The 24,603-nt window shown below is 35.2% G+C and overlaps 1 protein-coding gene across 1 annotated transcript in view; it reads right to left on the bottom strand.

Moving 5' to 3' along the window:
• Nucleotides 1-314: 314 nt before the first annotated feature.
• CCDC39 (coiled-coil domain containing 39) overlaps nt 315-24,603 on the bottom strand; it is a 58,892-nt gene continuing 34,603 nt past the window's right edge. Inside the window, exons 11-20 of the mRNA XM_046003234.1 lie at nt 24,007-24,171; nt 21,257-21,394; nt 18,735-18,943; nt 8,969-9,092; nt 3,842-4,001; nt 3,315-3,421; nt 2,459-2,599; nt 2,149-2,328; nt 1,916-2,001; nt 315-537 (exon numbers count right to left, since the gene is read on the bottom strand). Of these exons, the coding sequence (XP_045859190.1) occupies nt 381-537; nt 1,916-2,001; nt 2,149-2,328; nt 2,459-2,599; nt 3,315-3,421; nt 3,842-4,001; nt 8,969-9,092; nt 18,735-18,943; nt 21,257-21,394; nt 24,007-24,171 (1,467 nt within the window). The 3' untranslated portion in view covers nt 315-380. The remainder of the gene's footprint in view (nt 538-1,915; nt 2,002-2,148; nt 2,329-2,458; nt 2,600-3,314; nt 3,422-3,841; nt 4,002-8,968; nt 9,093-18,734; nt 18,944-21,256; nt 21,395-24,006; nt 24,172-24,603) is intronic.

Raw genomic sequence — 24,603 nt, 5'->3', positions numbered from 1 at the left:
AGTTGTTTCATGGCATGAAATAACTGAAATAAAGTGTTTTCTAATCTAACAAACATCAAAATAACAGTGAAAAACATCATTTTCTCTGCTTATAAAACATGTAGCCTTGTTAAAGAATCTGCGATTACTGCTTTCCTTTTCTGTGAAGAAAACAGTATGGCAAAGGCTAAGGAAATTAAGCATTTCTTTGTCTTATTTGAATCCAAATTGTTGACTTTTTTTTTTTAACTCTGTTTCACATTTTCCACTAAGTAAACTTTCATCTAGTTATTGCATATTTCTAACACAATTTCATACAAAAGCATAGGGTGGAATTCACCATCTTAAAAGTAAGATTTTTGCTTTTGTGTTTACAACTTATACAAAAGAGGTTGAAATGTTTATTTGCTGCCCTTTTTGTTTTTATCATTATTGGAGCTACTGGTTGCATTTGGTGGCCTAGAAATGTTGCCAGTCACTGAAGAGGAGGCAGGGAAGTTTAGCTCTAATACTTTAATTGAAGTCTGAGAGGCAGTACTTGTGGTACTTCTCGATGACCTACAGGAAAAGAAAAACAGCACTATTTTAAATTTAAATCAAAATCTGCATTACGAAAGGCCCCCTCACTAATGGCAAAAGATACCATAATCCCACAAGGAATTAGATCAAAAAGTATATACTAGTAATACTACTACTAAATTTTGAAAACATAACCATTAACATCAAAAAATTCAAAAGAAAAAGTAATAAGGAACATAGAGTTTCAAACTAGTTGAACAAATGTTTGTGAAAAAAATATTTTCAGCCATAATGAATTTAGAGGTGGAATCATTAAACATTAAAAAGGTTTTGTAAAAATCATTAAGCATAAAAAGGCCATGGGAATTTGGGTGCTGGCAAGAGTAACTATAATAATAGGTTATGTAATCTAAGCTAAAGATAAGAAAATGAGGCCTAATGACAGGATAAAGTGGTGGGGCCTTTGAAAAGCATAACTAGCTATATAATTCTGAAAGGCTAAGATTTAAAAATATGGAAATACAGTGATGATCAGGTGGTTGCTTACCATGTTTATATAGAGAGAGTTTTGTTCTACTTTAATACTATCTTTTAGGATACCCCTTTTATATTCTGAAAGCTCTCTGTGGACAAGTGAAAAGTAAATGGCTGCTAAACAGGAAGTTGGGAATTTTAAAATTAGGATCATCATTAATAATTCTTATTTTGTCAGCAAAGCACAAGAGTTGATTAAACATCAGTCTACCTGACAGAATTCTGGGTAAATCTAAACTGTAGAAGTAAAGAATAATTTCCTTTCTAGCAAAGCAGCAAAAATGAAATAACATTCTGACTACTGAAAAACTTCATAATGTGGTTTTAATCATAAAAATCATACTCCATATGTCTGTACATCTAAGTTGCCTTTTTATGATTTAAAAAATTCTCTCCGGAGGTGCCTGGGTGGCTCAGTCAGTTAAGCAGCTGCCTTCAGCTCAGGTCATGATCCTGGAGTCCCTAGATTGAGCCCCACATCCCACACAGGGCTCCCCACTCAGCAGGGAGTCTGCTTGTCCCTCTCTCTCTGCCCCTCACCCTGCTCATGCTCCCCTCCCCCTCTCTCAAATAAATAAATAAAATCTTAAAAAAAAAAAAAAAATTCTCCCCATACTCAGGGTTAACCATGCAAGATGTAACCTCCAAAATTTTACCCTGCTGTATCCTACTGAAATAGCCAGAAGTCACAAAACACTCCATGTTCTCATAGAAACTGTGACATCAGACAGAAACCAGAAGGAGTCTTGCTCTGCTGGCTGTTATCTGCATACATGATACAGAAAGGTGGGTAAGGGTAAGAAGAGCACTGGCAGATCCGGTGGCTGTGGCGGTTATTTGCATAGGATAGAGTTAACGAGATGATTTTTAAACTTACACTTACCTTGTTGATAACAGTGAAGTCTGTGAAGGAGATCTAGAACTCTGGCGACTGCCTTTTGGACCAGCTGCAGGTAGTTCTAAACCATTCTGGAAGAATATTCAATAGCGATCATTAGTACCACTGCATTTTCGAAAGAATATTTTTAATTAGACTTCACTTTACGACAAGTGCCATAAATTATTTATTTCATTAAATGTTTAGAAAATATTTTAGCTAGAAGGTACTATTATTACCTGTTGAAAGTATGTTTGAAGGATAATACGGATCTCAGCATTTTCTTCCATGACATCAACTAGCATTTCATCAATGATCTTGTGGAAATGTTTTACTTCACGAAGTCTGATGTCTTGTTCTTCTAGTGTTTCATCTTTTGTGTCTTTTAAAAGTCGGATTTCCTTGGTGAGTTTTGCACACTGTTGTTAGTCAATAGTAGTCAATTATTATTTAAAACTATTTCCTAGAACTTAATATTTTTTAATGGATGAAGGAGAATTTGGAACTCCAAAATATATGACAGGTTAGTTTTTAAAAAGACAGCAATACCTGTTTAGTTACTCTCTCTAATTTTGGCTTCTGCTCCTCAGTTTCTCTATTTAGTTGAGATGAATAAGCCTGCTTCTCTGATAATTTTTCTTTGACACTGTTTGTTAAATGTTCTATAACTTCTAAAGTATTTTCCATGCTCTGGAGAAAATAAAGTGTTAACATACTTATTGGTTAGAATCAATAACATACAACTTGCCATTTTTCAAGTATTCATTTAATTTTATTTTTGTATACAAATACATTATATTGGTAGATAATAAGTATAATGGTCTTTGGATTAGGTTTTATATAGAATTCCACTAGAAAGTACTTTTTTGGTACTTGGGGGAAAACAAGTCAAACAATGGCTATTAAAAGCATGCAATTTTCAAAGATTCAAAATTCATACCATTGTTTCCTTCAAATATTAGGAAAAAAAAATTTAATTTTTATATAGAGCTTGCTTACCAAGCACATTGTTTTCTCTTTCAGTGATGTAGTTTACTAACTACTTTCTACTAGACTATTTTTATCTTTCAAATTTTATTTAAGGGGCAATCTTTAAGGTAATCTTTAAGGAATTAAATGAAATAAAAGTTCATTAAATAAGTTAGTGGATATATCATAATTAGCTGGCTATGATTCATCATCTAATTAACCAGTCATTATCTGCTGTCCATCCTATGCTTAGTACTGTGATTTCAACTAATTTATTTAATACTTTGGTCACTTATTTTCTTTCTCATTTTAATTAAAATGAAACTTTTACTATCTACTTTTAAAAATTATCTTCTTTGTACATGGTAACTAGACAGTAGACATAATGATAGTTAACTTTTACTAAGGGCTTATTTCTAAAGCCTATAGAATTTACCTGGATATCTTCCTGTAGTTCCCTGATTTGTCTTTGTTTGTATCTGTATTTTTCATCAATAGCTCTTTTTTGTTCTTCTAGTTGGATTTTTTGTTCATACTCATCACCTAAAATTAGAGAATTCTTTAAATTTTTAACATGTTATATAGAAAGCAAGCTTCAGGTCTTACATATATTAAACTTATAACATCTTTGTTATAGGTTAAAATCCTTATATCTGCTTGTTGAAAAACGGTATGAGCATGTAATGTAATAGCCATTCTTTTGTCAACACACAGCAGCCAATAGGCTGTCATTTTCTTCACATTTGAAATTAATTCCCAGAGAAGGGATATGCAATACCGCTAAACTAATAATGGAAATAACAACTTAGCCCTTATTTTAAAGGGAAGGGGGAGGTGATTTTCTGACTCAATCAAACATGGTACATTTTTGTTTTCCATGTCTCACAATGTTCCTCTTTAAAAATAATTAACTACCCTTTAATTGCCACATTCATAAAAAAAATTTTAAAAACTCCTACATACTGGATGGAGTGACTTTTTTAAAAGATTGTTTGTAATTGTTGTTGCAATTTCTCAGCACTTGCAAGGTGTTTTCTAAAGCATAGATTTCTTTTTCAGCTTTGTTGATCTTAGCGTCCAAACTGTCACCTTCCCTTTGAAGTTCTTCTTTTTCTTGAGCAGCCTGTGAAATACGGAATAGAAGTGACTGCACAAAAGTATTGTGGGAGAGAATGTCTGCTTCCAGGGCAGGAAAGAGTTTACTCCCAACAATACCAATTTACCTTGGGGCCTACATGCAGCATTAAGCATTCATTTCTTGCACTTGATTTAGAGTAGAAGACTAAATCCCCAAGATCTTCAAAACAGAGTACACAGGATATGAACTGATAGAAGTATAGCAACTAACCAAAGCTTGCATTGAAACTTTCCAACAAAAATTACCAGAAAGCTAAACAGATCTAAACTTTACTGGAAGGGTTAACTGGGACATGGCTTCAAACTAGATCTATTTAATAAGGAGAATGCATGTTTCTGGCCTGAAAGAGGCTTAGAACACTTTCTCATTTTAAGTCTTAGAAATATAAGAGGTAAGCAAGGTACATGTAGGAAAGTAAATGCATATTATTTCCAACACAGTTATATTATTATTAGAACTAGGATTTCAACATTTTTGAACAGTTAAATAATATTAAAATTGGAGTACTCACTTCAGTTGCACATACTAAAATTGGAAAAAGTAAAATTGGAAAAAGGAAAAAAAAAATGTGACACCTGCACAATAATAACATGCAAATTTATGAGGCACTCTATATTTTCAAAGTAGAACACTGCATGATTCCACTTACATGAGGTGCCTATAATAGTCAAATTCACAGACGGAAAGTAGCATGATGGTTGCCTGGGGTTCAGGAGAGGGAAAAACAGGGTCTCTATTTAATGGGTAGAGTGTTTCAGTTTTGGAAGATGAAAAGGTTCTGGAGATGGAGGTTGGTATTAGTTGCACAACAGTGGGGATGTACTTCATACCACAGAACTGTACACTTAAAAATTGATAAATGGCCAATTTTATGTGTATTTTGTCACATTTTAAAAATGCTTAAAATTAGAGAAAGACAATTGACAAATGTGGCTGGGAAAAAATGCAGTCTATAAATTGTTGAAAACCAAAAATTCTCAGTAGTGGGCATACTCAGTGACTTTTTTCAGCTTAACTGTCACTGGGCTAAGCTCTCTAGAGTTGTATCAAAAAAGTTCCAAAGAACTTCTGCAATTAAATGTTGACAGGGATAACATGAATAGATATTTAAAAGTGCCAAAACCCATTTTTAATCAAAATTAAATAATTTCATTTGTTAATTTATCCAATTCCTAGGTGTGTGTATTTAATACACATCAGAATGTGGCCATTTGGACAGTTTTTTGGTAATTCTTTATCTCTTAACATTTTCACTGGTATTTATTATACTTCAAAATATATTAATACATTTTACAGTAAATAGTACATAATAAAAAGAGTTAACAAAAAAATTTCTTAGATAAATTATAATCTAATTCCAGTAAGTTTAGTCTAAAATTGACAACTTTTTCATTCAAAAACATACTGTAGTGGAAGAGACCCAGTATGAATCAAAACAGCTAGATTTTAGTTGTGGATTTCCTAACATTAAATTAATTCATTCTCCTCTAAGTTCAGTTTCTTTATTTGTCAAACAAAGGGGCTGACTTTGTACATTTATGTATATTTCTTGATCTAATTCCATGTATACCTTAAACTTCTAAAAACTCTTATGATCCTATGATCTTATGATCTGGTTCTAAATCAGATCATAAAATGTATACCTTTTTCCTAGATTTGAAAGCTTATATTAGAAACAATTTTTTATACCTTTCTGTCAGCATTTTAAAACATTTTCTAGTAATTTCATTTTCTAAAAGTTTCACTAAATTGTGGTCAGAATTGGACTGTATCCTTATGAAGACCACATAAGACACATTGAGTCTAGCTACAAATAAAGTTTCATTTTCACAAATCTGGCACATATGAAGTATTAAGAAACATTTAAGTATTAAGAAAACATTTAAATATGCTGTATATTGGGGCGCCTGGGTGGCTCAGTTGTTAGGTGTCTGCCATTGGCTCAGGTCATGATCCCAGGGTCCTGGGATGGAGCACCGAACCGGGCTCCCTGCTCAACAGGAAGTCTGCTTTTCCCTCTCCCACTCCCCCTGCTCGTGTTCCCTCTCTCACTGTGTCTCTGTTAGCTAAATAAAATATTAATAAATAAATAAATAAAGCAGTATAGAAATTAATTAATTAACAAATAAATATGCTGTATAATGTGAAATGGAATAATGTGGCAAGCTGCAGACCCTAGAAAGGATGGAAAGTGAAGAGTGGCGTTAGGAAATTGGGAAGGTAACTGATTGCCTTGATTCATCTTACATATCCCTTATGCTGACATTTATCCAGCAACTTTGCTGTGAACAGAAGAAACACACTCTTCATCATAAAATTTGTCTGTTTTCCTGAGAAGTGGATGCATCATCATCAATCATCATCATCACAGCAATAACAATAATGACAGCAAACATTTACTGAGGGCTCATATCATTCCAGACACTGTTTAAGGGTTTATGTGTATTTCTTCACATATTTACTTCTCACAACAAAAGTAATAATATCCTCATTTTGCAAGTGAGGAAACTAAGCCCCCCAAATGATTAAATAACTTGTTCAAAGTCACCTACTTGGTCAGTGATAGAACCAAGATATGGACAAAGGCACTCTAACACCAGAGTTTTTAGGTAACATCACAGACCTTGTTGAAAGAGAAACTTAAGGGGCGCCTGGGTGGCTCAGTGGGTTAAAGCCTCTGCCTTTTGCTCAGGTCATGATCCTTGGGTCCTGGGATCAAGCCCCGCATTGGGCTCTCTGCTTGGCAGGGAGCCTGCTTCCTCCTCTCTCTATGCCTGCCTCTCTCCCTACTGGTGATCTCTATCTGTCAAATAAATGAATAAAATCTTTAAAAAAAAAAAAAAGAAAAGAAAGAGAAACTTAAGTGAAATTGTAATATATATATTCTTCCCAACACTGAACAACCTAGAACCTACCCTTTACCCCTCGACCTCTAAAATCTGAGAGGAGGAAAGTCTTGTTAGTATCAGGTCGAAGCCTGAGGTACTACAGACTGATGAGTTACAAGAACGGTTTGAGAACTGGGATTCATATCTCATGTAAGTTAGGTGGAATTTTCCTGAGGCAAAGTGGCAGGCATATCACACTCAGTGTGTGTGTTGGGGCATACTCAAAGAAGGGCTAAGAAGGAAACTTAGAAGATTAAGTACAAGTCAAAGGAAAGGGAATATCTGTCTAAAAGGGCCATCCCAGGGGCGCCTGGGTGGCTCAGTGGGTTAAAGCCTCTGCTTTCGGCTCAGGTCATGATCCCAGGGTCCTGGGTTCAAGCCCTGCATCGGGCTCTCTGCTCAGTGGGGAGCCTGCTTCCCCTCCCCCTCCTCTCTCTCTGCCTGCCTCTCTGCCTACTTGTGATCTCTGTCTGTCAAATAAATAAATAAAATCTTTTAAAAAACAATAAAAAAAATAAAAGGACCATCCCCTAAGGGTGTGAATTGGGAGATCTTTCTACTCCCATCAGTGTACGATAGAGGAAAAATGAATTAAAATTTCCACTCCTTTCTGGTGTTTTAAGTTCCCAGTCTATGTAAAGGAAATTACACCTGTTCAGTTTCTACATGGGAAAAATGAGTATGGCAGTACTCAGGAGGGAAATGCACCCAGATCTTGATCACTTCTCTATTTCCCCTTATGGGTTACTAGGTAAAGATAACCATGAAATGGCAGACAAATCTCTAATACCAGAAGAGAGCAGGTTCATCACCTGACCTGTCTCTCTCCCATCTAATATGAAGACAAAGAACAGGCCTCTTCCTCTCTGGACATCTGCCATACCAGAGCTGCACTGGTAAATTAGAGAATAAGATTTCAAAGGTGGTACAGCTCCAAGTGATGATATGGTCTAGGATGTAGCCATATGAGTGGACAGCTATAGTGACATAAGGCCTTGAGCCTGAGGTGTTAAACAGGTTATCACATGAATAGTAAAGATATGAAATTGACAGCAGGTTGCAGGGCAAAACAGACTATGAATCTTGAATAAATGGGGGGAAATGATGTGACACAAATGATAGCCCCCCCCCAAAAAAGAGATCAAAGAGCAGTCCAGTCCAGACCTCTTTTTGACCTCATGGACTTGAGGTATATAAAAATAATAACTTCAGGGTGCCTGGGTGGCACAGGCAGTAAAGCATCCAATTCTTGGCTTTGGCTCAGGTCATGATCTCAGGGTTATGAGATTGAGCCCCATGTCAGGCTCTGCACTGAGCATGGAGTTGCTTGAGATTCTCTATCCCTCCCCCTCTGCCCACCCCTGTAAAGCAAAATAAATAAATCATATATATGATTTATTTATATATTTATAAATTTCTATTTATTTATATTTACATATTATATATACATAATATATATATGGCTTTAGGGAGCGCCTGAGTGGTTCAGTCAGTTAAGTCTCTGACTCTTGGTTTTGGATCAGGTCATGACCTCAGGGCTGTGAGATCAAGCCACTGTCAGCTCTGCACTCAGTAGAGTCGGCCTGAGATTCTCTCCCTCTCCCTCTGGCCCTCCCCCTACTCATGCACTGTTGAGCACACCTGCACTCTCATTCAAATAAATAAATCTTTAAAGAATAATAGTTTCAGTTAAGCCACTGCCTTTGGCTCAGGTCATGATCTCAGGGTCCTGGGATCAAGTCCCGCATCAGGCTCTCTGCTCAGCAGAGAGCCTGCTTCCCTCTCTCTCTCTCTCTCTCTCTCTCTGCCTGCCTCTCTGTCTACTCGTGATCTCTCTCTGTCAAATAAATAAATAAAATCTTAAAAAAAAAAAAGAATAATAGTTTCAGTATCTCCAGTTAACAACTAATGTTTTATGGCCCTAATCAAGTGCAATAGCTACAAAAGTTCTATGAAATTTAAAGTTGCAAGGCAAAAACAAAAACAAAAAAAAACCCAGCAAGCCATTTGGTTTACAGACTGCAGACAAAGATACTTCACAACTATGAAATCAATTAAGATTACCTTTATCACATAATAGGCCTGTGTTTTCTCCTCTTCTCCTTCAGGAGGCAGCATAACAACAGTAAGAATTTCATATCTATTCTTCAACTTATCAATTTTACTTAGCCTCTCATGAAACTCAGCACTAACATGGAAAGAAAAAGAAAAACACGGAAAAACAAATAACATATTTCTTTTAAAGGACTATTTTCTTATATAAGGTATTTTTATTAATACTGAAGTTAGACGAGCCTGGATGACTCAGTGGGCTAAAGCCTCCTGGGATCAAGCCCTGCATCGAGCCCTGCATCAGGCTCTCTGCTGGGCAGGGAGCCTGCTTCCCTTCCTCTCTCTCCGCTTGTCTCTCTGCCTATTTGTAATCTCTGTCAAATAAATAAATAAAGTCTTTCAAATAAAATAATGAAGTCAAACAGGTTACATATGTTCTCACTTTTCAATTTTCTAGTTAGTGGGAAGCATCTCAGGTTTCACCCTATTTGAAAGCTAAGAAGTCAGGCTGCCATAGTTTCATGGATGTTGGCAGAAGATACAAGATTCCTAGGTCAGAGGAAAAGGACTTTGTCATTCATGGTACACCAAGTAGCATGCGCCTCCTGCTTGCAGAGCTCCAAAGTCCCATGCAAGTGGGGAGGAGCTCAAGTGGATGTTATATACACTGAAGGTTTACAACTGAGGAACCTCAAGCTTACATAGTCCAAATATCTTATAATAGGAACTAAGCAAATACATCCAATCTTTACTCCAGCAAGAGGATACCACCTCTAACTTCTGAGGCTATTTACTATCTAAACATCTTTTAAAAGATAGTTTAATGCAAATTAAAACCACAATATGATATTACCTCACAGTCTTTGGGTAGCTAAGGAAAAAAAAACAAAAAGAAGAGAAAATAAAGGAAGTATTGGCAGGGTGCCTCGGTGACTCAGTTGTTTAAGCTGCCCACTTTTGATTTCAACTCAGGTCATGATCTCAGAGTCCTGGGGGCTCTCAATGGGGAGTCTGCTTGAGATTCCCTATTCCTCTGCCCCTCCCACCACTAGTGTACTCTTGATCTCTAAAATAAAAATATAAATAAATCTTAAAAAGTACTGACAATAATGTGGAGAAATTGGAACCCTTGTGCACTATTGGTGGAACTATAAAATGATGCAACCACTATGGAAAACAGTATTGCAGTTCCTCAAGAATTCCAAATAAAACTACCATATGATACAGCAATCCCACTTCCAGTTACAAAGCCAAAAAAATCAGAAGTAGGTACTTGAAGAAATCTCTGCACCACAGTGTTCATAGCAGCATTATTTATAATAGCCAAGAGGTGAAGCAACCCAAATATTCATGGACAGATGAATGATACACTAAACGTGGTATATACATGCAATGGAATATTATTCAGCCTTAAAAGGAAATTGCATCACCTGCTACATGGACGAATCTGAGGACATTATGCTAAGTGGAATAAATCAGTTATAAAAGACAAATACTGCATGATTCCATTTACATGAAGTATCTAAAGCAGTCAAATTCATACAGACAGAAAAAAAAATGGTAGTAACCAAGGGCTAGGGGAAGGAGGAAATGATTAATGTTTAGAAGGTATGGAGTTTCAGTTTCAGAAAATGAAAGAGTTCTGGAGATCTATTGTACTACAATGTGAATATACTTAATAACATTACTGAACTGTACACTTAAAAATGTTTAATATGGTATATTTTATGTTTTTTTACAAAAATTTTTAAAAGATAGTCCAGAACAGGAACGTTAGTACATTTCCTTGCAAGACATACAGAAATATGAGAAACCATGAAGAAGTGCCTCCCAAGATTTAGACTTTTTTTACTCTGCTGACTATTTTTTTCCTTTTATTCTGGCAGATTCATATTTTATGAACTTTTAAAAAACTTATTTGCCGGGGCGCCTGGGTGGCTCAGTGGATTAAGCCGCTGCCTTCGGCTCAGGTCATGATCTCAGGGTCCTGGGATCGAGCCCCGCGTCGGGCTCTCTGCTCTGCAGGGAGCCTGCTTCCTCCTCTCTCTCTGCCTGCCTCTCTGCCTACTTGTGATCTCTCTCTCTGTCAAATAAATAAATGAAATCTTTAAAAAAAAAAAAAAACTTATTTGCCTGCTATAACCTTATGAAAGTGTACTACCCAACTATGGTGAGAAGAAATCTTCAACCTACCAGTTTTCCTACTCCTAAAGAAAATCTCGTGGTAAAACACATTAAGAAACAGAAGTTATGGCTTTGCTTATTTTTAAGTATTACTGTTGTATCATCACAAAATATTTAGTCAACCTTTATATGATGTAAAAGACAAGACCTGTTGGCTCCCAGCTTAAGATGGTGAACTGAGCACTAGTACATCTCTTCTCCTTCCAAAAATGGAAAAGAATAAAAGGAGGAAAAAAACCTGCCATAGTTCTGGGAAAGAGAAAGACACAATTTTGTCATGAATTCATGAAAAAAATGGGAAACAAATGGGATTTGATTGATGGAGGGAGAAGAAGGATAGAGATATAAACAGAAAATTATTAATGCAGAAGTAAGAGTCATGTTTCATCAAGAAGTCTGGAGAAAATTCAAACCCAAAAATAAGAAATAAAAAGACGAAGAGTGATATCTAAGGCTATTATTAAAGTAAGTAATGAAAGGATTGTCTACAGAACATCTAGGCCACTCTCCTTAACCCCTCAAAGTTTATAGAAATGTTGGCAGGAATTCTTTATGCTCCAATGATGACCCCCCCAAATTAGCAGAGTTCTTAGCGTTGTTTGTCAGCACTGAAGGAAAAAGTAAAAAAGAGCATGATATAATTCCAGGCCCCCACAACAGTGGAGATTAATAAAAACCAAAGTTCCACCCATGAAGTAAATAGTCTTTATCACCCAAAATAAACTCCTTAAGGGACAAACTACTATGGTCATTAAGGGGCAAATTAACCCAGTGCCCATAAGCAGCCCTCCCATTTAGAGGAGAGACCAACTGGGGGAAAAGATCTATCTAATTGCAGAAGAAACCCCTACCAGCTGCTACACCAATCACCATGATTATTAATTAAACATTTTTTATTAAATATAACAGAAAGTCAAGGACTATCAGACATTTTGGAAAGTTAACAGCATGAATGAAAAGAACAAAATCAGCAAACACAGGACATACCCTAAGAGAAACAAAAATAATACATGGGATAGAAGAGAACTTCCAAAGTATTCCAGTATCTCTAAAAGATGAGAGAATATTGATTCGAAACAATCCATAAACAAGAATGGACTGCTTTAAAAAGAAAGGACCAGTGAAGGAACAAGAATTCTTGCAAATAGTTTCCCCGTCTCAACTTAACAGTAGTAAGGAAGAAAGATTAATCAATGATCTAGAGAAAGAGAGAAGGGGGGACAGAGTATGGAGAGTAGGCCGAAAGAAAGAGACTAGGGAGGGAAAGAATGAGAATATTTTAAAAAGGGGAATAAAAGAACAGAAATTTTAAAATGAGAGTAAAGTTAAGAAATCCAGAAGACAGACCAACAACCACTAAACATAAGCAACAAATGCAGAACACAGAGAGCGATGTGAGAAAAAAAATTAAAGAACTAATAGAAAAATATTTCCCTGACCTAAAGAAAAACTTGATGAAATAATTGAGAGTTCACCAAGGTTCAAACAATAAAAAATGAAAGCCAAAAACGAAAAGCAAAAAAAAAAAAAAAAAAAAAAACCCCACCCAGACACAGAGAAATTCTGAAACCCAAAGGATAAAAAAAGTGTTCCAAAGCTTTTCAGACAGAAAAAAAAAAAAAACCCAAGTTCCTTACAAAACAAAATGAATTAGTCCGAGTTAGACCTCTCATAAAAACACTGTCATCTAAAAGAATATGAAACAGTGCTTTCAAAGTCCAACTGTAATTCAAATATGAACAGAATAAGTATGCTTTAAACATGCAAGAACTCAAAAATTTCAGAAAACATCAATTCTGGAAAAATAATTCAAAACATACGCCAGAGAAATGAAATGGGAATCCAAGAAAATAAGATGATAAGGAATACACAAAACAGTATTAAGGCAAAGACAGGTAAAACATATAGCTAGGTGGAATTATTGCTGGCAATTGACTGTATAGTTTATGCAAGTTACAAGAAAGGAGTTCTTAAAAATAGAAACATAATATTAAAAACAATAAATAACAACCTAAACTATAATTGGTGGTTTCAACAACACAGGAAAGAAGGATAAAGGAAATGCAGCAGTAAAAGATGCTAGAAGTCGGGGCACCTGGGTGGCTCAGTGGGTTAAAGCCTCTGCCTTCGGCTCAGGTCATGATCCCAGGGTCCTGGGATCGAGCCCCACATCGGGCTCTCTGCTCCGCAGGGAGCCTGCTTCCTCCTCTCTCTCTGCCTAGTTGTGATTTCTCTCTGTCAAATAAATAAAATATTTTAAAAAAGGAATTTAATAGTCTTTAAAAAAAAAAGATGCTAGAAGTCTTATCTCTTTTATGAAGAAAAAAAAACGTAAGAGCTAATTAATCCTCAGTATTCACAGAGAAAAAGGAAGGTTGAAGTTTCTCTTGAATTTAAGAATAACCAACAAGGGGTGCCTGGGTGGCTCAGTGGGTTAAGCCACTGCCTTCGGCTCAGGTCATGATCTCAGGGTCCTGGGATCGAGTCTCACATCGGGCTCTCTGCTCAGCAGGGAGCCTGCTTCCCCCTCTCTCTTTGCCTACCTTTCTGCCTACTTGTGATCTCTCTTTGTCAAATAAATAAGTAAAATCTTTAAAAAAAAAGAATAACCAACAAAATAATTAAAATTAGAATGTACATATTCCAAACAATAGAAGAGGAAAGAAGGGAAAAACAAAATTAGTAAAACCAATTAAAGACAGAAAAGACAAAAAGAATACCTATCATATAATCCACTTCTAGGTATTTATCCAAGAGAAAAGAAAGCATATGCTCATACCAAGCACATATATGTTCAGAACAGCTTTTTCTGTAATAGTTAAACCCCAGAAACAATAAATGTATACACAAATTGGGGTAGATGTATGCAATGCAATATTACTACTCAGTGATACAAATCTGGGGTCAACAAATCATCCTGCCTGTTACCTGTTTTTGTACAGCCCAAGAGGAAAAAAATGCCATTTACATTTTTAAAATGTATGGTTAAAGAAAAAATCAAGAGGAACATTATATTTAATGAAAAATAAAAATTCTATGAAATTCAAATTTCAGTGTCTGTAAAGTTTTATTGGAATACAGGCATGCTCATTTATTTCCATACTGTCCAGGGCTGCTTCTGCTCTATAATGGCAGAGTTCGTTTGTTGCAACAGAGACCACATGCCCCACAAAACCTGTAATACTTACTATTTAGCCCTTTTAGAAAATTGTGTGAGACACTGCTAAACTAATGTTTAACCTTTGAAGTTTAAATTTAACTCTCACTCTCTGCAGATGATATAATACTTTATGTGGAAAACCCAAAAGACTCCACTCCAAAACTGCTAGAACTTGTACAGGAATTCAGTAAAGTGTCAGGATATAAAATCAATCCACAGAAATCAGTTGCATTTCTATACAACAACAGCAAGACAGAAGAAAGAGAAATTAAGGAGTTGATCTCATTTACAATTGCACCCAAAACCATAAGATACCTAGGAATAAACCTAACCAAAGAGGCAAAGAATCGGTACTCAGAAAACTATAAAGTTCATGAAAGAAATTGAGGAAGACACAAAGAAATGGAAAAGCATTCCATGCTCATGGACTGGAAGAACAAATATTGTGAAAATGTCTATGCTACCTAAAGCAATCTACACATTTAATGCAATCCCTATCAAAATACCATCCATTTTTTTCAAAGAAATGGAACAAATAATCCTAAAATTTATATGGAACCAGAAAAGACCTCAAATAGTGAGAAGAATGTTGAAAATGAAAGCCAAAGTTGGTGGCATCACAATTCCAGACTTCAAGCTCTATTACAAAGCTGTCGTCATTAAGACACTATGGTAATGGCACAAAAACAGACACATAGATCAATGGAACAGAATAGAGAGCCCAGAAATGGACCCTCAACTCTATAGTCAACTAATCTTCAACAAAGCAGGAAGGAAATGTCTAATGGATAAAAGAGTCTCTTCAACAAATGGTCTTGGGAAAATTGGACAGCCACATGCAGAAGAATGAAACTGGACCATTTTCTTACACCACACACAAAAATAGACTCAAATGGATGAAAGACCTCAATGTGACACAGGAATCCATCAAAATCCTTGAGGAGAATGCAAGCAGCAACCTCTTCGACCTCAGCCACAGCAACTTTTTCTTCCTAGAAATATTGCCAAAAGCAAGAGAAGCAAGGGCAAAAATGAACTATTGGGATTTCATCAAGATCAAAAGCTTTTGCACAGCAAAGGAAACAGTTAACAAAACCAAAAGACAACTGACAGAATGGGAGAAGATATTTGCAAACGACACATCAGATAAAGGGCTAGTATCCAAAATCTATAAAGAATTTATCAAGCTCAACACCCAAAGGACAAATAATCCAATCAAGAAATGGGCAGAGGACATGAACAGACATTTCGGCAAAGAAGACATCCAGATGGCCAACAGACACATGAAAAAGTGCTCCACATCACTCAGCATCAGGGAAATACAAATTAAAACCACAATGAGATACCACCTCACACCAGTCAGAATGGCTAAAGTTAACAAGTCAGGAAACAACAGATGTTGGCGAGGATGCGGAGAAAGGGGAACCCTCCTACACTGTTGGTGGGAATGCAAGCTGGTGCAGCCACTCTGGAAAACAGCGTGGAGATTCCTCAAAAAGTTGAAAATAGAGCTACCCTATGACCCAGCAATTAAACTACTGGGTATTTACCCTAAAGATACAAATGTAGTGATCCGAAGGGGCACGTGCACCTAAATGTTTCTAGCAGGAATGTCCACAATAGCCAAACTATGGAAAGAATCTAGATGCCCATCAACAGATGAATGGATAAAGAAGTGGCAAATATATGGAATGGAATACAATGCAGCCATCAAAAGAAATGAAATCTTGCCATTTGCAATGACGTGGATGGAACTAGAGGGTATTATGCTGAACAAAATAAGTCCATCAGAAAAAGACAATTATCATATGCTCTCTCTGATATAAGGAATTTGAGAGGCAGAGTGGGGGGTTTGAGGGGGTATGGAAGGAAAAAATGAAACAAGATGGGATCAGGAGGAAGACAAACCATAAGAGACCCTTAATCTCATAAAACAAACTGAGGGTTGCTGGGGGAAGGGGGTTATGGAGAGGGTGGTTGGGTTATGGACATTGGGGAGGGTATGTGATATGGTGAGTGCCCTTAAGTGTGTAAGCCTGACAATTCACAGACCTGTACCCCTGGGGCAAATAATACATTATATGTTAATAAAAATAATTAATAAAAAATTCACAAAGTTGAAATTTATAATTTACAAAGCATCTATCTCAGAAAGTTAAGCACATCAAAATAAACCCACAAAAATAGAAGGAAAATTTAATAAATGTGAGAGCAGCAAGTAATAAAACAGAAAAGTGGTGACCTGGGTGGCTCAGTCAGTTAAGCATCTAACTCTTGGTTTAAGTTTAGGTCAGGATCTCAGGGCCATGAGATCAAGCCCTGCATGAAGCTCTGGGCTTGACTTGAGGCCTATACTTGAGATTCTTTCCTCCTCCCTCTCCCTCCCTTTCTGCTCCTCCCTGACTCGTGCTTTCTCTCTCTCTCTCTAAAATAAAGAAATAGAATCTTTAAAAAAATAGTAAATAATAATAAAATAGAAAATGGATTCACAATAGAAAAAAAAATGAACAAGCATTGTTTCTTTCCAAGGAATAATAAAATTCATTAACCACTGGCAAGACTTGTCCCACCTAAAAAAGAGAAGTCACAAGTAATATCAGGAATGAAATGCTACAAACACTGCAGCTATTAAACAAATAATAAAATGATATTGTAAACAATGAAATGGCAATAACTGAAAATTTAGATGAAATGGAAATTTTTTCCTAGGGAAAAATATAATTTACTAAAACTTACTGAAGAAGAAATACAAAATCTGTGTTGTTCTATAACCAATCAATAAATTGAACCAATAGTTGAAAATCTTCAAAAAAATCCAGGCATCCAATGGCTTTACTAGTGAGATCTTTGAAAATTCAAGAAAGATATAATTCTACTCTTTTACAAACTTACCCAGACTATAGAAAAATAAAAAACACACAGAATCATTCTTTGAAAGCTGACATAACCTTAATTACCTGATAACTTGACAAGGGCAATAAGAAAGAAGAATTATAACCACAGATGTGACAACTATATACAAATATCATCAAAAAAAAATCTAGAATTATAGAAAATGTAATATGTGACAGAGAAGTTTTGTTTATTCCTGGATTGTAATGTTATTTTAACCTTGAAAAATCAATCACTATATTTAACTATATTAACAGACTGAAGGAGCTATATCATATCAATGAATAAAGAAAAAGCATATAACAAAAGTCAACATCCATTCCTGATGAAATGAACTAAAACAACCTTTTAGCAAAGAATGAAAATAGATGGGCACTCCCTTGATATTTAAAAATTATCTCAAAAAAGTCTACAACTCATATTAATGATAAAATGATTCCCCTCCAGATCAGGCCCAAGACCAGGGGACCTACAATCACCATTGCCAGCTGGCACTGACCTGGAGGTCAGACAACAAGGACAGTGAAGCAAAAGAAAGAAGAGTTATAAAGACTGAAAAGAGAGACACAAAACTGTTACTTGCAATCAATGTGAATGAAATACCTAGAAATTAGAATCTACAGATCAACTGTCAGAATTAATAAGAGTTTAAGCAAAGTTGCTGGATTCTTAATACATAGAAATCAACTGTATTTCTATAATGCTAGCAACAAACCAAAAATGAAACAATTTAAAAGGAAATAACACTTACAGACACATTTTAAAAAGTAGCATGTGGGGGTGCCTGCATGGCTCTGGCGATTGAGCACCTGATTCTTGGTTTTGGCTCAGGTCATTATCTCAGGGTCCTGAGATAGAGCCCCACATCATGCTCCACGCTGAGCATGGAGATTCTCTCTCTGCCCCCTGCCCTCCCCCCACTTGCACTTTCTCTCTCTGTATCAAATAAATAATAAATTAATTACTTAATCTAATCATATAAAAAGTAGCATGCAGTCAGGAATAAATCTTTTTTATAAAAGATATGCAAAACCTCTAGGGAAAAACTGTTTTAATAAATGCATCCATAAGGAAAAGCATGTTATTGAACTCTCACCACAAAACATACTCAAAAATCAAATAAGGAATTAGTGATCTCATTGCAAAAGGGATAATCTAGAGAATTAGAAGTTACCCGAAGGAAAGAGTGAGGAAAAACCATAGGTTTTTTTATTAAAATATGTCTAATATATTAAAAGCCTTTCCAGGGCACCTGGGTGGCTCAGGCCTGAGCCTCTGCCTTCGGCTCAGGTTATGATCTCAGGGTCATGGGATTGAGCCCTGAGTTGGGCTCTGCTGGGCGGGAAGACTGCTTCCCCCTCTCTCTCTGCCTGTCTCTCTGCCTACTGGTGATCTCTGTCTGTCAGATAAATAAATAAAATCTTTAAATAAAATAAAATAAAAGCCTTTGCAAATAAGAAAAAGATGATCATCCAGTCAGTTCTTCTGACATCACCCTTACATTTTCAAAAAACTTTAGCAGTATTTTAAAGCACGAATTACCTTATGTTCTGCCGTTCTTGATCAACATATCTTATTTGTGATGCAAGCATTGTTTTGTGAACCTTAATTTCTTCAATTCGTTCTTCCATAGCTGTGTGTAACTGCTGTTTTCTTTTTTCCAGAGAAAGTACTTCTTCTGCCTTACTGTGAAGCATTTCTCGAGTACGTTTAACTTCAAGTTTTAAAAGATTATCTTCTATCATCAAATCCTATCAACATAACAAAATTGTCAGATACTTAAATTATTACTGTTATACACAAACCAAAATGCTTTCTTTTATTGCCACAAAAGTCAAACTTGAAAATACAACTTTTTCTAATTTGACCACTGACCAAGATAACTAGGATTAAATTTAGATTGAGTGATAACTCTTGGTTTTTCTTCATTTTTAAGAAAAGGATTTATTCCAAGTCTTACTATAATTCAATTTGAAATTTAAGTTTTACTAAAAAAAAAAAAAGGAAGATTCCCAAAATCTTACAATCCAGGAAATATACATATATTCCTATGGATGAAAATTTTTATATTCTCAACTAAATCTCACAAAATAACATGTAAATAAATTTCTATTCTAAACAATTCAGTCATGGATAGAGTACTAACAGAAGAGTACACAAATAAATCAATTTTCAGAATAGAAAGCCCAGAACAAACACTCCAGAACATACAACTTTATTATTTCAATACACAGCTTTTCAGTTAGAGAAAAGATTAGATCCCTACATCTCAAATGTACTAAAAAGAAATTGCAGATTAATGAAAAATTTACTGTAAGAGATAAAACCAATGCAGTTACTGAAATATTAAACACTTGTTTGATTTTTTTTTTAAAGATTTTATTTATTTATTAGAGAGAGAGAGAGAGCACAGGCAGACAGAGTTGCAGGCAGAGGCAGAGGGCAAAGCAGGCTCCCTGCTGAGCAAGGAGCCCGATGTGGGACTCGATCCCAGGACGCTGGAATCATGACCTGAGCCGAAGGCATCCGCTCAACCAACTGAGCCACCCAGGCATCCCAACACTTGTTTGATTTTTAGTATGACAAAGAAGTTTCTAAGTATAAAAATTATTCAGGGAAAAAGTAGTTGATGTTAAAAAAAGTTTTTAATGTCAAAAATATGAATAAAAATTTAAAGATAAATGGAAAAATATTGATAATATGACAGTTAATATTTTTACATATGAAGGTCTTTTGCAAAGCAATTGAAAAATATAAACCTTCTAATGGAAATACGGGCCAAGATAATAAACTAGAAATCCAAAAAAGAAAGATCGTGGAATATAACATACATTTTTTTTTGAGAGGAAGAGAGGAAGTGTGGGGAGGAAGGGGGGCACAGAGGGAGAGGGAGAGAGAGAATCCCAAGTAGGCTCCATGCTCAGTGCAGAGTCCGCATCCCACAACTCTGAGATCATGACCTGAGCCGAAACCAAAAGTCAGACACTTAACCCACTAAGTCACTCAGCCGCACCTAAACATTTTTATTTAAACATAAATATTTTAAATTTTATGTTTAAACAGCATGTTATCACCAACTTAAAAAATATAGACTAATACAATGAAATACCATGTTTGCTCATCAAATTGACAACAATTTTATGAATTTAATATCCAGACTTACTGATGGTGAGTAAAATAGAATGCTCACACACTGCTGTGGGACTATTAGATAAACCCTCTAGAAGACAATTTGGCTTGAAAATTAGTCTGGGAGCACCTGGGTGGCTCAGTCAGTTGAGTGCCCAACTCTCGGTTTCGGCCTGGGTCATGATTTCAGGGTCATGAGATCAAGCCCTGTGTGGAGCTTCCTACTCAGTATGGGGTCTGCTTGGGAATCTCTCTCTCTCTCCCTCTGCTTCTCCCCTTGTTCATGCGTGCTCTCTCACTCTAAAATAAAACGAAGTCTTTTTTTAAAAAAATAGTTTTAAGACACTGAAAATATTCATTCTTTTTGAACCGTAATTACACAGTTAGAAATTTCTCCTAACTCATTGAATAATTATACAACGACATACATGCATAGTATATGGTAGTAATATATTTTCTTTAAGTGGGCTCCATACCCAAAGTGGGGCTCAAACTCATGACCCTGAGAACACATGCATTCCACTGACTAAACCAGCCAGGTCCACCTGATAGTACCACTTAGAATAACCACACATTGGAAATATACACATATCCAAAAAACAGGATATGGTTAAGTAAGTTATGGAAACTTGCATGCAATAAAGTGTAGGAAGACTTTAAAAATAAGTTTTAAAGAATACTTAATGTTTAATATTTAATGTTTGCCAACATACATGGAAATAGATAATATATTTAAAAAATTTTTAAATAATATATATAAAGTCAATTTTCTTCAAAAGACTAGAAGGAAATACTATAACTTTAATACTTTATCTTGTATACAGTGATTATAGTGACTTATTTTCATCTTTATAGTTTGGTATATTTTTTAAATTTTCTATAATTAGCATTAAAATGTGTTTTTTAATATTACATACACATATGATTTACTGCACCTGTTTCAAAGCTCTGGTTTTATTAAGTTCTTTCTCTGATCTGTCATTGAAAAGGTTTAGTTCATTTATTTTGGTCATGAGGAACTGTTTTTCATCACAATTTTTACTATTTGACTTCTTGATAAAATAAAGATCATTCTATAAAAAGGGAAAAGAGGTACATAAATATATATTTAAAATAACATTAAATACATAGTACTAAACATATCTTACATTACATTATGTTCCATTGAATATTTATAATAAATCGATTTTTAAATCTCACACTTCATGCTCTAATGTTCTAATGTTCTATGTGGATATTCACATAGAAACATATTCCTTTTTATCACCTATTGATTTTTTGGATTTGGTTTTGGTTCAATAATTCTGCAAAATATTATGTATAGTTCAACCCGAATTATTGGGAGATTGCCATTTATGGGGAGATATATGAAGAGGAAGCCAAGCATCAGTTCAGTATACAATTCACCTTTTGAAGTTCCTTATTTGATTCAACCCAAGTCACAGAAGGCAAAAACCTTCACAGTCTAAAAAAGCATAGGGTTTTGGTTCCCAGTACAAGTCCTAGAATCAGATGGCCTTAATTACACATTAGTTATCTGACCCTGATAGGCAACCTACTCTTCCTTAGTCTTCTCATTTCTAAAATGGAGATGACAGTACCTACCTGCCTGGGCTGCTGTGAGGATTAGAGATGTTACTGTCAAAGAGTATCTACAACAGTGTTTGACACATAGAAGTGCCATGAATTTTTATTATTACTTAATTACATGTATAGTCATGTATTGCTAGAGAGAAAAATGCTAGAAAAGGTCTAATTCCATCAGATGCATAAGTGTGTCACACATACCCATCAGATATCAGATTCCTAGTTTTATAACAGCCTACATCTCCCTACTCACCCAGACCTCGAAACAAGGTTTGTGCTCATAATCCCCTCTGGGTACCTAAAGCAAAAACTTTCTAGTTCTAAGACGTAGTTCTGTTCCTCTCTCTCCCTCTGTCTTACTCTCTCTTTCTCTCTGCCTCCCTCCTATGCCTCTCTCATGGCCTGTATTTCTCTTAGGTATGAAGAGAATTTCATTGCAACAAGACCGTAAGAAGAGGAATTTTTGTGTGTGTGATTTCATAAAATCACACATAAAAGATGTGATTTCATAAAATTGACTTTTAGAATGAAAAAAATTTTAACTTAAGGTGATTTTCAACCAGAAGGAATTAGTTTCTATTATTCAAAATATGAGATGGAATAGCATGGAAGAGGTAATGCAGAATGAATTCACAATCTCATGGTACTACTGAGAAGAGCAGACCTTCATTAGAAGGTTAACTAGCTTTAATATCTTAAAAACTTCACTTGCATTTCTTTCAATTTATTTACCTCTCTATTAAAACCGAGTTGGGAGAGGCATTAAGTACTAACTATACAGCTGTATAACGGACAGAGCCCGAGTAGTTAAAAGGCAGTACACTAGAACTATTCCTACACAGCAAAACGGATGCCATTCACACGAGTCAAGAAATGTGCTTGCATGCAAATGTCACCCTCCTATCATTCTGCAGCATTCATATTCTTATCATATTCTATGTAATTAAAACAATACCATTTATTGAATACCTCCTAAAAGCACTGTGTTAAGATACACATTGCTTCTAATTCTCCCAAATACCCTAAAATAATATCAAATATTTTCTTTCATTTAATAGATGAGTTAACTAGGGCTCTGTTAACTAGGGCTCAGAAAAGTTGAAATAGAAGTACTGATACAACTTTTGTATTCACAACCACTTGTTTCTGATTCCAAAATACATGTTCTTTTCCACAAAGTTAAGGAAACAGTTTTTAAGCATTTCATCAGGCCACAAACTACTCCAAACCAAAATTTTATCATTTAAAATTAAAAAAAAAAAAATTATTTTAAAAAGTAAGAGCTCCCTTTCACCTTTGCAGTCTTGAAGGAATTCAGGGCAATCCTTCTTATAACCACTAGAGGACACCCATCACAAGCCTTTCAAACTGTAAACGACACTCCTATCTTTTGGGGTTATTCCATTCAGGTCTGTGAGCTCCTTTACTCACTCTCAGTTAAACTTTAAAATATGATTTATACTACACAGGCTCCCCTAACATAGGCTTTATATGACTATAAACAGTAAAATACCAAAAGATGAAGAACATTTTTATCTTATTAACAAAATAGAACCATTCAAAAAATTGTAACCAAGTAAATATATGAATAACAACAATAGAGGACCCATAAAGGTCATTTCAAAGATAAAGGACAATCAAGCTATTCTGGCAAAAACATAATAGAAAAATGAAATTTATCAATATTTTAAACCATGTACTATTTAAGAGTATTTTGAAGTCCAGTGGGCTAGGCATCAAATCCTAGCACTCCATGTACTAGCTACGTACAGCTTGGTTACATGTGTAACCATGGACAAGTTACTTAATCTGTGACACGAGCATTAATATCTCCCTCACAAGACACTGATAAAGATTAAATGAGATAAAATACTAAAAGCATATAATATATTTAACATATAGTAAATGCATAATTAATGGTAATGTTATATTCTCATAGTCAGTATAGAAACATGAACATTAGTTCATATATTTGTTATATATGCAAGTAGCTTGGCAATCATCCTATCCAAACATGGTCTTAGGACCTTGTTGACTTAAAATAGAGTAACTAATGACTGGGATATTTGAAGCATCAAAAGTATTTTGACTAAATTACATGAAGTTTCTTGATCTGTGTTTCCAAAAGGCCAAACGTAGATTTTTTCTCTTCCAACATCTTTTTAAGTTCAACAATTTTTGTTTCTAGGGCTTGTTTTTCTTCTGAATTAATTTCTCCTTTTAACCGTGACATTCGGCGTTCCACTTGTTGAATGTAAAAATCCTGTTGCATTTTTTAAAAAACAGATAATGAGAAACAAACAGTTAAAACCATTTCTATAAATGTAAAAACACAATAAACACTTTCTTAAAGTTTAGTCTTAAGTGTCATCATTAAAGTCACTTTAATTCATCAGTAATTTATAGTATAAAATCCTTCTTAGCTCTAAGCGGAGAAATAGCAAACCATTCCTCAATGATCTAGTGCATGATAATGACATAAAAGTAAATAATCTTCTGAAAATATAAGAAGTCAGCTAGGAAGATATTCACCATACTACTAGGATGAAACCTCGGTAAAACCATTGGATTTATACGGACATGGATTTTTGAGGGCACATTTTCTAAGCGATACAAAAATAAGTCATAAATTGTTAGCCATGGAGGGCTCAAATATGGTGAACTTCCAATGAATTATTTTTAAAAAAATACTTTA

Source organism: Meles meles, chromosome 4 (genome assembly GCF_922984935.1).
Source record: "Meles meles chromosome 4, mMelMel3.1 paternal haplotype, whole genome shotgun sequence".
NCBI classification, from domain to species: Eukaryota; Metazoa; Chordata; class Mammalia; order Carnivora; family Mustelidae; genus Meles; species Meles meles.
This window is presented reverse-complemented; position numbering and strand designations above follow the sequence as displayed.